Raw genomic sequence first — 16,889 nt, forward strand, 5'->3', positions numbered from 1 at the left:
AAACTTTTTCACTATATTCAATTCCTTCAATGCTTTACTAAAACTTTTATTTTCTAAGGTATCACAAACATATCATTATTAACACTGTAAAAACGTATAGAAGTTCTAAAAGAAATCGAAGCAATCTGCAAGACATATGACATAATCTGGTCTGATTTTAAAATGTTTCACATACAGATATGTAATATCCAAATAGTTCTAATATCCAAATAGTTCTTCTGTTCTGACATGAAATCAATGTTAAAAGAATTGCAACCAACTTTAATAGTTTTACTAACAATAATGATTCCTACTAAAAGAATTTTATTTGAATTAAAAAATCATTGCATTACATGTTTTTGTTTTATTAAATTTTTATTGTTCTTTTTTTGTTATGGTTTTTGATTAAATTTCTTAAAAACTAATTATATGTTTTTGGGGGATTTTTTTGTTGTTTTAAATTTTTTGTTTTTTGGTTTTCTTTTAATTATAATTGATTTGTATACGACTAGACAACTTCTTAAAAACGGTTGTGTGTTTAAGTTATAGAGATATAGATTTTATTCTTTTTTTTTGGCTTCAATTATTAAACTTTTTATTTATTCACTTATTTGTTTTTTGTTATTGTTAATTTTATTTATTTCTTTATCAATATTTTGTTTTACAATAATATGTATAGATGTTAAGAAGACTATTTTAATTATGATTAGATAATAATTTAAAAAAAATTGTTACAAATTATTGAACAAATGAAGCAGATAAACTAATTGAGTAAAATATGAAAAAAAGAAATTAAATGCATAAACAATTGATGTAATTAAAAATTAAATTTAAATAATTTTTGGTTTAAAATTTGGTTAAAGGTATTTTTGGTTTTATGATAATATTTACAAAGTTAGTTTTTAATAAAAATGAAAAAAAATTTTTGAAAAAAGAAACCTACCAAAAATATTTATTTTGTTTTATTGAAAATTTAAATAATTTAAAGTAGTTATTGTTCTTTTTCTTTTTAAGTATTTTAATAAAATACATTACATAGTTTTGATGGATCTTAAAACAGAAATCAAACGAAAATATTTTAATACAAAATTTTGATGAGGATCACTTAGTTATTTCTACATTTATAGTGATTTCTGTTAAAAGATCCATTTTATTTTACTTATTAAATATATAAATTACAAATTTAGTTTTATTATTTATATTAAAAAACTACTTGCGATTTTCTTTTTATTAATTTATTATATTTTTAAGTTTTTACAAATAACAATTATTTATTATTTTCATAGATCTTTGCTAAAAATGTTGATTGATGACAACATTTTTTAGAAAAACTTATAAACTAACATTTTTTTGTGTGGGTTTTTGTTTTTGATATTTTTTTTTAATTTTCTTTGATATTTTTTAATAAATTGGTTGTCGATTTCAATCGATAACATCTTCATCATTGTCATCGACTACATCAGTGTTGTTGCCATTGGAGCCCATTAAACCATTCGAATTACCGCCACCACCATTATTACCATTGACACTGTTGCCAGCCACATCCGAGTGTTGAAGATCATGTGGGGATTTGGTGTCGCCGGCATCGTGATGGTCCATTAGCAAATTGTTATTGTGCAGCAAGGAATTGTTATTATTGTGCAAATGTTGTTGAAGATTTGTATTGAGATTGCCACTATTGCTGGAATTATTGCCACCGCCACTGCCGGAGAAATGATGTAAATGGTGTTGATGTTGATTAAGCAGAGCCCCGAGGGCGTTTTCTCAAACAACATCTGTAACACCGGTATATTGACATGCTGAGAGGCCGGCTGAATTGGAACGAGAAACAGGCGAGGGTGCTGAATAGGGACTGGAAAAACCGGTTGTATGCTGTTTAGCCTTCAAGCGTAAGGTGGCAATACTCGACGACATACTCGAGGTCATGCAAGGTTCAGCAGCGGCACGATACATATAAGGATTGGCAGGTGTACTATACGGACATGGAGCAGCACCCACATTTGTATTTGTCAGTGTACTACCCATCGAACCGGGCAACATGGTATTATTCATACTCACTGCCACACCACTGGCGCCCGTATTAAAACAATTTACCGAATTTTGATGATGATTTGTTGTCACCATCGAACCGAGTGGATTAACAGGCCATGGGAAGGGTTTTGTGCCCAACGGTGAAGGAACTTTAGTCCAATTATTGTAGGTATACGATGAATAGAGAGAATCATCGGCAAATGGTTGCATAAATTGTGTACCAAAACCGGATTTGAAATCAGCAGCCGCTACGGCAGCATTCATGGCATTACGTTCACGCTTACGCCACTTGGCACGACGATTTTTGAACCACACCTGGAAGGAAAAGAAAAGGAAGATTGTAAGTAAGTTTTAAGTGTTGATTAATAAGAGTTTAATTTAAGTAAATTACATCTTTAAAACTTGTAAAACTAATTAATCCATATTATTATTGTATCAGTTAAGAAAATGTTTATATGGGAAGAGTTAATATAACATAAATTTAAAAAATAACTAAACATGGCTAAAATATGGGTAAGAGAACTAAATGAAACTTCCTACTTATAAGAAGTAAACGATAAATATTTGATTTAAGCCTCTGTAGGTAAGTGGGTAATGTGTTGTTTGTTAATAAGGGGTCATAGGTTCGATTCCTACTAGAGCAATTTTGGTTATTGCTACTCTATTAGTATAAATTTAAGGGATATGATTTCAATCCTTTTTTAGATTCCTAGACTTTAATACGTAGTATCAGTGGTTGTGTAGTATAACAATATTATAAAACTACAGGAAATATTAAAGGAGTTTAAAATATTTGATTGTAGTTAAATTAAATTAACTGAAGCATTTTTTATTTTATCCATTTATTTATTTATAATTCCTAATAAACTACAAAGAAATTTTATTCAATTTAAGAAATTATCAGAGCAATTAAGTCAAACAAATTTTTTCAATAGAATACAGGTGAGCAGACATAATTTTTGAATAATTTATACATTTTTCATAATAAATTTTAATCTTGCTTCTCTCTCCCTTTGTTATTGTTGCTGTTGCTTTAACTACCATTAAATTTCCCTTTCTTTTCTTGTATTTTAGAATTTTTAAATTAAAATAAATATAACCATTTGCAACATTTGTATTCACCCAACTCCAGCTATAAAGAGTACTTATTCAAAAAGAAAAAATCTTAAAAAAACAATATTTATGTACATCGTTTTGTTTGTTTTGTATTCTACTTAAACGCCATCTTTATTTTGTTGTATTTGTACTTTTTATTTTTAAAATCTCCCCCCAACCACTTCTCATGCCCCACGTAAACAATGTAAAATATAAGACTTATTTTACCCACTTTTAAACCATTTTAAGAGGGGAGTTAAGTAAAAAATACGCATGTGCAGTAATTATTAAATACATAAATATCGTACGTACCTAAGTCCAACGTACAACAATTCTCACATATAAACAAAAATATATTACGAATATAAATACTTTATAGTACTGGCTACACTTGAATATTTTTTTGTATTTATTTATTATTTTTTTGTTTTTGCCATTGTTGCTTTTGTTTTATTAAGTATTTTTTATTTTGTGTGTTTGTACTCACATTATATTATTATTATTATTATATAGTAGCAAATGGAATATAAATACTGTCTGTTTGTCTATATAAATGAGAATGGCAACCCTAAATGATTGCTAAGCCACCCCCACAATAAAAATAATAATGGAAGAATTATAACCTCACATTTGGATATTTTATATTTATAAAATAAACCAAAAAAAAAAAAGAAAAAGAAACTATACAAATGTACTAATGTTTGTATGTAGATTTATATATAAATTATTTGTATATAAATCAAACATTTCTTGCTCAGTTTGTTTTTTTTTACAAAAGTAAACAATTGTAGATGAAGAATAATGAGCAACAAAAATAATTTATGGCAAAAGTTTTAAACAGTTAAAGAAATAAAGAATAAAATGTCTATGAAAAAGTTATATTTATTAACGTGAAACTGAAACTTTAAGCAAATTTTATAAATTTAAGTAAAAATTTAAGATTTAAACCAAAAAGTCAACATTTGTCAGGGTTCATATATCATCAAGTAATTTGTGCCAAAAAAAAAAAAAAAAACAGAAAATTGCCAACGTCATCGATCTCGTCAATTGTCGTTTTCACGTATCATTTGCCAACACAAAACACAAAGTTGCCATACCATAAAAAATACACACACTCCATACCATATGTCTCTATGTCATCCATTCTATAATGCAAGAAAGAAAAAACTACTGTAAATGTATGTTTGGCAAAAAAAATCTTAATTGGTTTTGATGAAAGCAAACGATGCTGACAAAATATAAAGGGATTTATACAGTTTTTTGCCTTTGCCTATATTCTCTATTTTCCAAAACTCTCAAGGAAACGCTTCATCAGGTAAAAAACATATTGAAGTAAAATTTCAAAAAAAAAAAACAAATTTGCAATGTTTAGGTTATGGTACGTTAACTTTCGATTGAATTTGTTTTTTTAGTAGAAACAAAAAAGTTTTGATTGATGATTAATGAAAGTCAAGGGAGTTTTGCTTGTATAAAAGGAGTTGTTAGTTTTTTTAGTATCATAACCGGTAAAACAAATGTCAACAAATATTGACTAATAGTTAAATAAAGACTTTTAAAAAGGAAGAATATTGTTGATTTACAGTTCTTGCTGGTTTTAGTTTTTTGTGATTTTTTTTCAGTTTGCAATAAATATACAAATTATTATGATTAATTGGCAATTTGTCTTGTTGAGATTTTTTTTGAAATGAAATGGTTTTAAAGTGTAAATGTTATGAAATTTTCGTAAGAAAGAGATTGAAATATAAAGTTTTATTAGAAAGAAAGTGGTTTTAGTAAAGTTTATTTTTAGAAAGTACCTAGCTATGTATACCAAGTGTACTTTGTTACCCTAAAATCTATATAAATAAGAAGAGCACAATATTTAAAGAATCCAGGTCTAATAGTTTCAAAGATATATGCATTTTCGTAAATAATACGGGCTTTAATGTAATTGTAATAATCATGTCATTTTGTGCATATTTTAAGTTTAAATAATTTCTCAGATAAACAAACTTTTGTATTCATTTCATGGAGGTGCCAAGACCCCCCTTTTAAAAGTCCCACCATTTGTCTCATAAATATTAACATGGATTTTAAAAATCTTCGTACATTTTAAGATTTTAATTCTAAAATTTTTCCAGATAAAGAAATTTTTGTATGTGCCACGCCCACTGTAGCTAGGCTGCCCACTTTAGACAAACGATTCCAAAAAAACGTAGAAAGAATTTGTTTGGTAAAGAGTTTTGCGTGTAATTTTTTTTAACTATGCAACAACTTCAATTTTGTTATATTTGACTTACAGATTTTCTCACTAAATAAACAATTCCTAGCCTTTCTAATTGAGTTGTCTCCAAAAAATTCCCATGACCTCATTTTTCTTTCGCAAAACAAAAGCGTGCAGCAATTTAATGCTAATTTAATTCACATTAAAATTAATTTTGTTAGCTACACTTGTTACATAAAGCAATAAATTCTAGTTTCACATAAAAACAAATATTTACTTAAATTTTCTCACACTAAATGAAAGACTAATAAAATAAACCTAGTCTATTAAAACAAAAATGCCACCTAAATAACAAACAAACGAAATATACGTTTGTAATTAACCGTTTCATGGGCGCGTGTTAACATTTAGTTATGCCTTGTAAAAGTAAAACTCCCCTATAAAACTAACAAGAAATTTAAGAATTTAATAATAAATTGGTAGTAAATTTCAACCCTAGGTTAGCAATATCTCCGTTTTTGGCACATAAAGATTACACATGTTAAATGCATACACACAAAAAGAAGTTAGTTTATAACAAGAAATCAAAGTGTAAAATTTTTAATTTACCGGTATTTACCATAATAAAGGGCACATGTTATTGGCCATTAAAGAACATAACTTCAAAACTCCCAGGATGTTTGAGAGTTAAAAAAAAAACAACAAACAAATAAACAAATTGATTTAAATTTAACAAAACAATAATAGGTACAAAGCAAAAAATATAATTTTATAATAAAAAAAATCTACACTTTTTTGATAAAGTCTTTTCAATTCCATTAAACTTAATTCAAACTAATCCCCCAAATATTTGACCATATACTACCACTAATAACAAACTAAAAGAGACCAAAAGGAATCAAAAAGTAAATAAAACAAAGCAAATGTGTATATAGAAAATATCATGTTCATATTCTCGCGACAACCATTATAGCTGACTTTATGGATTTTTGTTAAAAACCCCCACAATACCAACATCAAAATCCACATCAATGATGTGGTCCATGCTTGTTTCATATGTTTGGATGTATTTACAGAATATTTAGTTGTTTCTTTTTTTGCCATTCACATTCGTTTGGGTTTGTTAAAAATACACAAAACGAGCTTTTAATGGTTATTTTTTTGTTAAAGCGATAAATATGAATGTGCTTTACAGACAATTGGCAACACCTGTCGCCATTTTTAGACATTTAAAGCAAAAACACAGTGTTGTATAAAGGTGTGTTTTATGGGTAGGGTTATGTTGGAAGTAGAGAATGCGATTTACAAGAGGAATTGAAAAAATCACTTTAACGTTGCCATGTTTAGCTCGTTTTGGAACCCAATAATGTTTTAAGCCCTTATTCTAGAAACAATTTGAAAATATGTTAAAGGAAATATTAAATTGGAACCCTGAATTTGTAATTCTCTTTATATTACCCTTAACATTTTTGTATAGAACTGTTCTGATTAAAACGATTTCTTCGCTAACATTACAAAAAGGAGTGGGTGACAATTTTATGTATGTATGAATGTATGTATGTATGTATGTATGTATGTATGTATGTATGTATGTATGTATGTATGTATAAAACAAATTATATATGTATATGTATGTATGTATGTATGTATGTATGTATGTATGTATGTATGTATGTATGTATGTATGTATGTATGTATGTATGTATGTATGTATGTATGTATGTATGTATGTATATAATAGGGTTTTCATTCGAATAAAATCTATTCGATTAATCGAGGAAAAATTTTAGTTTTTCTTAAACGAAAAAGTCCAATTTAGAATAAGGAATAATTCGAACAAATTTTGTCGAATAATCGAATATTCGAATAAAATTTTAACGTTACTTTTTATCCATTTTATATTATTATATTATTCAAATAAAAACTTTTATTCGTTAGTCGTTGGAATAATAAAATCATTTTTAAAATTTAGTCGACAACTCGAATAAAAAAGTTGTTATTTGAATAATTTTAAACACTAATAATTGACCATAATATTTAAATAGTCCTACGCCTACACTGAGAAACTTTTGTTTTAATATGATACAGAAAATACGATATTTTTATTTCACACACATAATCAAAAGTTTCCCAGAGTGGGAATATATGTATATTTTAGAAACAAATCATATCCGGGGGTGTTGACTTTCAAAGGATTATAACAACTAAATAGGTCATGAGAAAATCAATATAACAAAAAACTTTGTCGCCACATTTTACAGACAGCTTTAAAGCCAGACTTACAAATCATAATTAATCGACTTGTAAATAAACACTAAAACAAATTATTTAAAATATTGACAAAAGATAAAGATTAACACAAAATGTATAAAGTAAGCACAGAGACAGCTGGAAGTAACGGAAGGAGGGCAGAAAAAATAACAAATTAAGAAAATCTAAACAACAGGTCTACTAAAGAAAATTATATTTTCTCAGGAGTTTGTCTACCTATCTATAAGAAAAACAGATAATCAATATATACACTACAATTTATATGTAATCTTTGATAAAAAAAACTAATAATCTATTAGTTTATTAAATCAAACAATATTTAAAAAGAGGAAAGTGACAAGATACTTTAGTAGATACGTGTCAATAACAACAACAACAACAATGTCAACAAATATAGACATCAATGAGACATTTATAATTACGATTTGTAAATATGACAAAGAATGAATGGCGCCTAGCGGCAAATAATAAAATAAAATAGTCAACAACAATTCTAACTAACAACAACAATTCGTTATGAGTTCAAAATAAAAAACGAATTAAAAAAGAAAGGAGAGAGTGAGAAAAAGTAAGTGTATTTGTAAATGTGAAGTGTCACTGTGACGAAGAAATGTCAACAGCTAAACAAATGTAATGATCGATGATCATTGTAATAAGAAACACATAATAATGAGAGACAACAAATATATAAATAAATAAACAAGCAGACAGACAGACACTTAAGAAAATTTCAAAAATTGTCTATAATATCAATTTTCTATTATAATTGAAATGCAATAACAAAAACTTAATAAATGGAAATAATAATAATAAAAAACAGTAGTGGATTTGAAGGCAACCGGGAAATTATCAATCAAATGAATTTTGTTTGTATGTCTGTAAGTGTCATAAACATTTTATTATAGGGGTAAAAAAGGTGTTAAAAATATTTAGTTTTTTATGATATAAAAAAAAACATAATAAATTTGTAATTAGCAGTGTTAAAAAAATTGAACAGCTGTTTGACAAAAAAAATCCATCCTATAACTTTACATACAAATATAGTTTTCAAATGTTAGTGACAAATTTTGTGCGTTATATTTTGAAAATGACAATTTCATGGATTTTTAATGCAAATTTGTCAACTATTTGTAACATTATGCATATGTTCAAATTTCTTTTTATTTTATTTTCTTTTAAGTTCTCCAGCAACTTTTCAGGTTAGAATTTGTTGAAATAACAACATTTTACTTGAACTCTCTTTGTTTTAAGGGTAAAAAAATTACGAGATAATATTATTATAATAATCAGCATCATTGCTACATTAAATGCCAGCTAAACCACCAAACAAACAACCACATTATGAGTCTATTGCCGAGATGAAACCATTTGTGAAGAAAACAAGTGTAACTTGCAACAATTTTTATGATGCGAAATTATGTCAATAATAACATGTGTTGCGAGACACAAAATAAAAATGCAAAACTGAATATGAAAAAAAAGAAAAAGCATATTTTACACCTAATGATATAACAATCTTTCCTTTTGTTATTCATACTTTTGGTTCGGTTTCCCCCCTCCCTGACAGAGTAACTTAATGGTATGATTGCTTTATGAGGCATTTTATTACCCTCTCCGGATCTCTTTTTTCCCTCTTCCCTTTATTTTAGGTTAGACATCATAAAATTGATGGTTTGCAAATGTAATATAATCAAATCTAAATGCTAAACAATGTTTTTATAATTTGTCATCAAAGTTTGAATATGGTTAGAGTTATAGTAAAGTCTTCAAATCGGTAGTATGATGATGGTTGCAGGGTGGTGTTTAATGAAAATTACCCCCTTTAGAGTTGCTTACAATTTAATGAATTAGAAACCACATGGAAATTAATGATCTCCCTTAGCAGGAATTAGTGTTCGGGGTGGCTTTAGACACTTTTGTAACAATAGAAAAGTCAAAACGTACAATTGTGTTTGTTCGTTTGTAATAATAAAAAAGGCAATAAAATTTAACACAATTTATATGAAAGGATTATCCTGTGCAAACATTGTTTTGTTGGGATTTTTTTATTTGCTTTTCTTTTGTTTGGTAAAAGGATGTTTTTTTTTTTTTCTTTTTTAAAAGTTAATAGAGTAGAAAAAAGAAACTGAAAATATTAGCACTTTTTTAAAAATTAGTTTAATTATTTTGTTGAGTGTAAATAAAAAAGTGTATTGGTATGATTTGGCTACGAACGTGTTGTTATTGTTACCTCAAATTTTTGCTTTAATTTATTGAATTTTCAAAAAACCTATAAAAAATTAATGCATGTTCTTGGTTTAAGTAAAAATATTAATTGAGTAATTGAATTCAAAATGGTGGTAAAAGTGTGAGTTGTCTTTTACCAGCTATTTCAACTTCAACACTCATGCTAGATATTACACTAGTTTTAAGTACAATTCTTGGCTCTTCTTGTGACTGAAAATTGTTACATTGAAAAACTAGACCTAACCGTAATTGTATGGAAAACATTGATGAAAGTAGTCAGAAGTTAAATCTTCGAATCACGGATGGCAATATCATCGCATACTTCCTTGCAAAACGATGTTTCTAACGCAAAAGTTTGAGAAACTTTACGTGCTTTCGGAATCCAGGTAACCGACTTCGTCTAATGCAATGATCACGTAGCCTTTATACAAACCACAAAATCTCCAGTTGCAGAGCTAACTGGAAACCGCCCTAATGGTCTTCATGTCAGAACACGTAACTTAACAAGTAGAGACTTCTGTAGTAGAAGATAAAAGGAAGAACATGGTAATCAATGCCCTGCCATAGATATTCAAGGACTGAACATGTTAGGTAGCAATTTTTAACCCGACTAAACGGGACTATCTGGGTTTGATATCCGTTGAAGTATGTTAACATGCCGATCAATCTCTCCTTGTAGGTATCACAAATGAACCCACCTATGTTCCAGTGGTGTAATCGCAACCTAACCAATTATGTAAAACTCTTATAGACATCATTATGTAAAACTTGTATCATTAACTGGCTTTGATCCACAATCGATTTGAATGATTTTTTGGGCATGATTGGTATTTTTCACGAAAAACGCTAAAAAAGATCTCTGATAAATAATTTCCTTTAGCCCAAACTGAGTTATCCGATTTCAGAGCAAATTGAGACTATGTCAAGTAAATTCATTCATCTTTACTGAAATCTCTAAAAGTTCTAATGAAAACCAGACAAGAGCAACGTATTTTAAAGACATTTTCCGATTAAAATTTTATTCCCATAAATTTTAAAACAAAAAGGGAATTCTATAAAGAGGAATTTTAAACTGAAACATAAAATACATACAACTAAAATATGATAGTATTAACCCCCTATAGAGTTTTTAAATAAAAAAAAAATAACCCCAACTTTCAGTTAAACCCCATTCTGTACCCAAGTCAACATAAAACAACTACTGGCCAAAAATGCGCATGTAGTGATGAAGACAACGCGGATGGTGATGATGATACTGCTGCTACTGATGAGTATGACTACGATGTTGCTAAAAACCGCTGATGCTGTTAGTAAAACCACTGCAAACATGGTGATGAAATTTATGGCAACTTTACAAAATGGTGCAACAGTGTATTGTGTGGATATTTAACGAAATTTTCAACTGCAATGCGCGAAATATAACACACTACAACATACACCACAACACACTTGTGTCGATATATTGTTGCTGTTTATTTTAAAAATATATATATGAATTGTATATATAGTATATGAGAATATCTGTTATATATCGCGTATATTTTTGGTGAGTTTACACTACAACTATACAATTCACTTAGGGGGACAGCATGATAATGCTGAACATTGGCAACATGGTAAATGGTAAATAAATTTTTGTTAAATTGTTGAGACCACAAATAAACAACTGCATCACTACAAAAAATGCTGCAAATAATACAATATACAAAAATATATGCACCACAAAACAATGGAAACCTTAATCTGTTTGAGTGTATACATTCATATATTAAAATCTGTTTTTTTTTTCTTTTGTATAAAAATAAGTTTTCCCCAAAAAACCTCAACAAAATTTACGAGTTACCAGGAATGTATGTAAAAAGTTTTGCAAACAATAAATATGAGTTTATTAAAGGTTTGAGGTTATGTTGCAGTTGTTTTTTCTTTGCATTTAACCCCACCAGTAGTACTTGCATTATGTATTTATTTGCTTGTTTATGGTCAGTGGTATACAACATTTTAAAGAGGACAACATGGATTTTTAATATGTAAACAAATTGTATGAACATGGTTTTTAATCAAGTTTTTTTTATCCCGCCGACTAACTACTGGCGCCTTAATTTTTAAGTAAAAATGCAAATGCTGTTCTATAATCAATCACCATAAAAATATCTCTCCCTATTTTAGTATAGATTTTCCCACAACTAAGTAAGAATATTTTTTTAGGGGCATATGTTCTTATGCCAATATTGTAGATTACACTTACCCTAACTCTAGCTTCTGTTAAGTTTGTCCACATGGCAATCTCTTCACGTGTCGACATATCTGGATAACGATTGCGACTAAAGGTATGTTCCAGCTCCTGTAATTGTTGTGACGTAAAATGTGTTCGCTGGCGGCGTTGACGTTTATTTTTCTTATCATTTTTCGGTTCATCGGTGGTCGTTGTCATTGGCTCATCATGACCGGAATTTGATATGTTTTCTGTTTTAATTGTAGTCTCATTGATGGAACGATTATTACCTGTAAAACACATACAAAATAACATATACTTTTCTTAAGTAAATACAACAAGCGATAATCTCTAATTATAAATGTTTGTTAGAATCTATAGTTGTTGGCTTGTTATCTTCACATGTGTTTGAACTGCTACTGTTTTGTAGTGCTTGATCGAACAGTAGTGGTTAAGTAAAAAGAGGAAGAAAACTTCTAGATAACGATAATTTCTTTAAGGAAAAACTTATAATAACAAAAGGTGTTGTGGCTGCTTACAAACATAATTATTACAATATTGACACGCGTTTATTAGTTATCGATTAAATTAAGGGCGCCTTTTACTTTTGGGCCACAAATGTTTGTGTATTTTTTGTTTTTATTTTTCTAATCTCGAAATAACATTTTATGTTGACAAATTAATTACCGAAAATAATGTTTATTTATGCGTTTCACCACTCCACCTCCCCTACAACACTATACAACCCTTTGTGGCTCCCTTTCTCATATTACTCAATCCAATTTAATGTTTGTATCAAAACTTCACATTGAATTGTATACTTTTTTTTGATATATGCCGCCTACACCTACTTCTGTGCCATTCTAGGTAATGATACCCTAAATTTGTTTCTTTTTATTAAACAGATTTATAGCAAAGCTTTATTTATAATATGTTTTATTATAAAATATCGATCGATCATTTGTGGGGTATTAGTTGTTTTTGCTAGTTTGCGTACAATACTGGGCATTGGGTGCTTAAGTAAAATTTGAAATCAAAATTACAATCAAAATGTTGTTCTATAGTAGTTGCCGACAAAAGAATTTTCAGTTAGTTATCGTTCATAGTTTATTTGTTTTCTGTCGGTTAACTATAACGATTGAATACAATTATGAACAGAGTGTATTTTTAAACTACTGCCACAAATGATAAATTTATTTAGAGTTTTTATACCCTACACCACTTTAGTGGGGAGGGTATGTTGGGTTTGTACTGATTTTTGTAACGCACAATAATGTTGGTCCTATACCTACCTTTAAGTATTTATTCGGATTTAGCTATGCCCTCGAATAGGTTTTGTAAACTTTGTAATCAAACTACATGTCGCAATTTCAAAGATAATTCAATGAAACATGACACATAATCTTCTATAGCACCGTTGACGAAGCCTATTGAAAATGGTTCACATCGGTTCATTATTTCACCTAGCCCTCATACAACTGAACCCTAAGGATAGGGCTTTTATGTTCATTATTATGTTTAATATACTCGTATGTCGACAAAAAGCTGCAAACCCGAAATCTATACTAGCCTTGATGACCCTCATGAATTCTATAATTATTGGGCCTCATTTGACCCTAGCCCCTATAAAAAGCCACCTTCAAAATTTGACTTAAATGTCCACAGTTTTATTCAATAATAAATGGCTTAGGTACAATTCAACTTAAATGTTTTGTTATGAAAACTAAATCACATTTTACTTTTTGTAACAGGTGTAAGGTATTATACGGTCGGCCTAGGACGACTATAATTCCTATTTGTATATTTATCGGTAAAGTTTATAAATTATGTTGCCACTGTATTGAAATAGTTTCATTGTATTATTGCAAGAATGACGTTTAAATACAATACATCTCAAAAATATGAAGTCTAATCAGAATTATCTTTTGATAACTTAAAAATCTTAAAAATTACTCCAAATATCACATTTCTACGACATTATTATACTTTTAAAAGTATATACATTAACGTGCTTTTTTTAATACTATCAATTTAAGCAAATCTGGTAACATACCAATATTTACCTTTCCGAGTTCGAACAGATCTCAGTAAAGATTTAAATAAAACTTTTGAAGTTTCCTGCCTAATCATAAGTTACATAAATAAAAAATTATAAACTAAAAGTATTAAATAATGCTATAGCAGTTTCAAAAACCTAATGGAGTAGCTTTTGCGAGTCTATATTTAACACAAAAATTAAGCTAGACTCAACAAAATTCTTGTTAAAGGTCAATAATTTCCGACCTTTATTAAATAGAAGGGCGATTCTAGGTCGGAATCATCAGCAAAATCTTTATATCCGAATGCTCATAATGATATCTGAATATTAATTTCCCTGACTGAATAGATGTTATCCAACCAATATCGTAACGTCCATAAACATTATTATATGCCAGCGCATAAAAGACCATGAATCTCTTATCCGCCCATCCACCGAAATTGGGTTACGATAACTTTTAAAATAAAACTAAATCATATTTACTTACCATCTTTACGATCTCTACTCCGATTCGTTAACGCCGACGAGGACGTCGATGATGTTTGAAAATTATTTAAGTGGGATGTTTCTAAACCATTTGCTACTGCGGCCATAGAACTATGACTATCACGAAAATCACCAGTTTCAGCCCAAACTGAAAAGAACAAACCAAAATGATGGAAAACAAAATTAAATAAAAAATATTATTGCATTACAGCGAAAACGTTTAAATAAATTGAATTAATACATTTGTAATAAACTTAATAGTATAATAGAAGTCTAGTGTAAACCATTGCAATTTATGTTTAAAAAATTCAGTCAATGAATAGACATAATATTTTGTAGGATACCAGTGAAAGATAGAGAAAGAGAGAGAAGGAGAGGGGGAATGTGGCATTACTATAACAAGCTACTTAAAATGCTATTAAATGAGCTCATAAAAGGATTTATGAGCATTTACGCGCTCGTTTACGATTATAATAGGCTAACACTTTCTTCTTTCTTTAGTTTCTTGTGTATCCCATGGCAGAGTTTTCAATACTTAATAATGGCCTTTTAGTATAGAGGCACTCTCTACCATAATGGATACTTAAGAAGTTAGTGCAGTAGAGTTGTTTAACTTGTTCATTGGAATGCTATTGGTAACCAGATAACATTTATGAACAATAAAATGTTTTTTTATTGTTATTACTTTAAATGATAGTGTGAAGTGGAAGTGGAAGTAACTTTAAAAAAGGGTCAAGTAGACATTTTAAGTTAATTAAATATAATAGAATTTGAAAAAAAAGTTTTAAAACATTAAATAAGAGAAATTTGAATTATGATACATTTTCTAACCTTTGATTAATTTGGCATAAGTGCCTTAAGGTTTTAATAAACATTTTACTAAGAATTCCATTCATTATATTTTATGAGAAAAAATATGTAATTTATTTGTCTCTAAACACAATCATAACTGTGAATTCATTAACAATCTCCTATTTCACTAGCTACAGGTTGTCGGATGTCAACCATAAATGTCACTTTGGCATGTGTCATAAAAATAATTTAATTTTTTTTTCTCATCCATTCATCAGCATCTCTGCAAGATGTTTCTAAAATGAATTTCTCTTAAGGGATTTTAAGTGTTTTTGTGGTGTGAAATCTACAAAACCATATTTACAAGTGGTTGGCAATAGTACCAAAATAAAATTGTGATTGTTCAATGGTAATTTATAGAAATTGTCAGCATGGTAACATGCTGTTTCCAAGAAGTTTTAAATATATTCTCTTTTTATTTAACAATGACGTAGAAAATTATGACGTTATAATAAGTCTGTAGGTTTTCCATATTATCAGAATGTTATCGGACATCGAACATATTACGTTTGAGTAACCTATATTGCTGTTATTGTAAATATGGCCAACTCACAGAGTTATGGTGTGATTAGAGAGAGAAAGGGCTTGACGCATTCATATGTGATCGAACGCATTCATATTTTATAGAAAACACGCAAAATAAAATTTATATCTATTTGCAGGTAATAAATATAAATTTTATGACCACAATTAAATTAATTTATATTTTGTTATGTTTTACTTTAAACGTTTAAACATAAAAAAAACGGTAAGTTTGACGTTATCTGATGTTTCGCAAAAGTAATATTAGATGAATTCTAATAATTAAGACAAAAAAACCGTTATGTAATTGTTTATATGGGGATAAAATCGAATATTTTCCAGCAGTTCGACAAAGAGTTAATGCATCCAGATAAAGACAGTGATTTTCATTTACGCCTAACCACCTGGCTGGATCTATTTCGTATTTCGTCACGGATGTACTCTTCTAAAGTCGACACTTTAGTGTCCTCTTAGGCCAGAGAGTGGACATTTGAAAAACAAACTTAAGACAGTTCGAAAAGAGTCAATACATCCGAAAAAGGCAGTGATTTCCAATTAGTTAGCTCTATTTCGTATTTTGTCACGTATGTACTCTTTGTAAACGAGGGTAAAGTCAGTCGAAACTTTAGTGTCCCCTTTGTAGACAAGAGAGTTGACACTTGAAAACCAAACTTAAGACTTTAGCTGTCTCTTCGTAATCTATGGGATGGCGATTGACTTCCTGGTAGGACAAGCGCATGTTAAAATAGCTGGACTCTCGGTTGCTAGGAGTAATCCTAAATGATATGTAAAATAGGTTGTTCGGGACTGTCCGACCGAACTGCCAGGTTATTATAAACATATTTAAATAAGAACTAATACTAAAGAACCCTATAACGTAACTGATTTAAGAGTTTGCTTTTTTAATCGAGGTATTACTGTATTTAATGTGTTTCCCTCTTAAACCACAAAACACTTCAACAATTTATTTCTAT

General features: G+C 28.9%; 1 protein-coding gene across 1 annotated transcript in view; it reads right to left on the bottom strand.

The window, feature by feature from the left end:
- Positions 1-943: 943 nt before the first annotated feature.
- The window catches only part of LOC111679864 (pituitary homeobox homolog Ptx1), a 40,838-nt gene continuing 24,892 nt past the window's right edge, over positions 944-16,889 (bottom strand). The window contains exons 3-5 of the mRNA XM_023441465.2: positions 14,543-14,689; positions 12,051-12,307; positions 944-2,325 (exon numbers count right to left, since the gene is read on the bottom strand). Of these exons, the coding sequence (XP_023297233.2) occupies positions 1,744-2,325; positions 12,051-12,307; positions 14,543-14,689 (986 nt within the window). The 3' untranslated portion in view covers positions 944-1,743. The remainder of the gene's footprint in view (positions 2,326-12,050; positions 12,308-14,542; positions 14,690-16,889) is intronic.

Source organism: Lucilia cuprina, chromosome 4 (genome assembly GCF_022045245.1).
Source record: "Lucilia cuprina isolate Lc7/37 chromosome 4, ASM2204524v1, whole genome shotgun sequence".
In the NCBI taxonomy this organism is placed as follows: domain Eukaryota; kingdom Metazoa; phylum Arthropoda; class Insecta; order Diptera; family Calliphoridae; genus Lucilia; species Lucilia cuprina.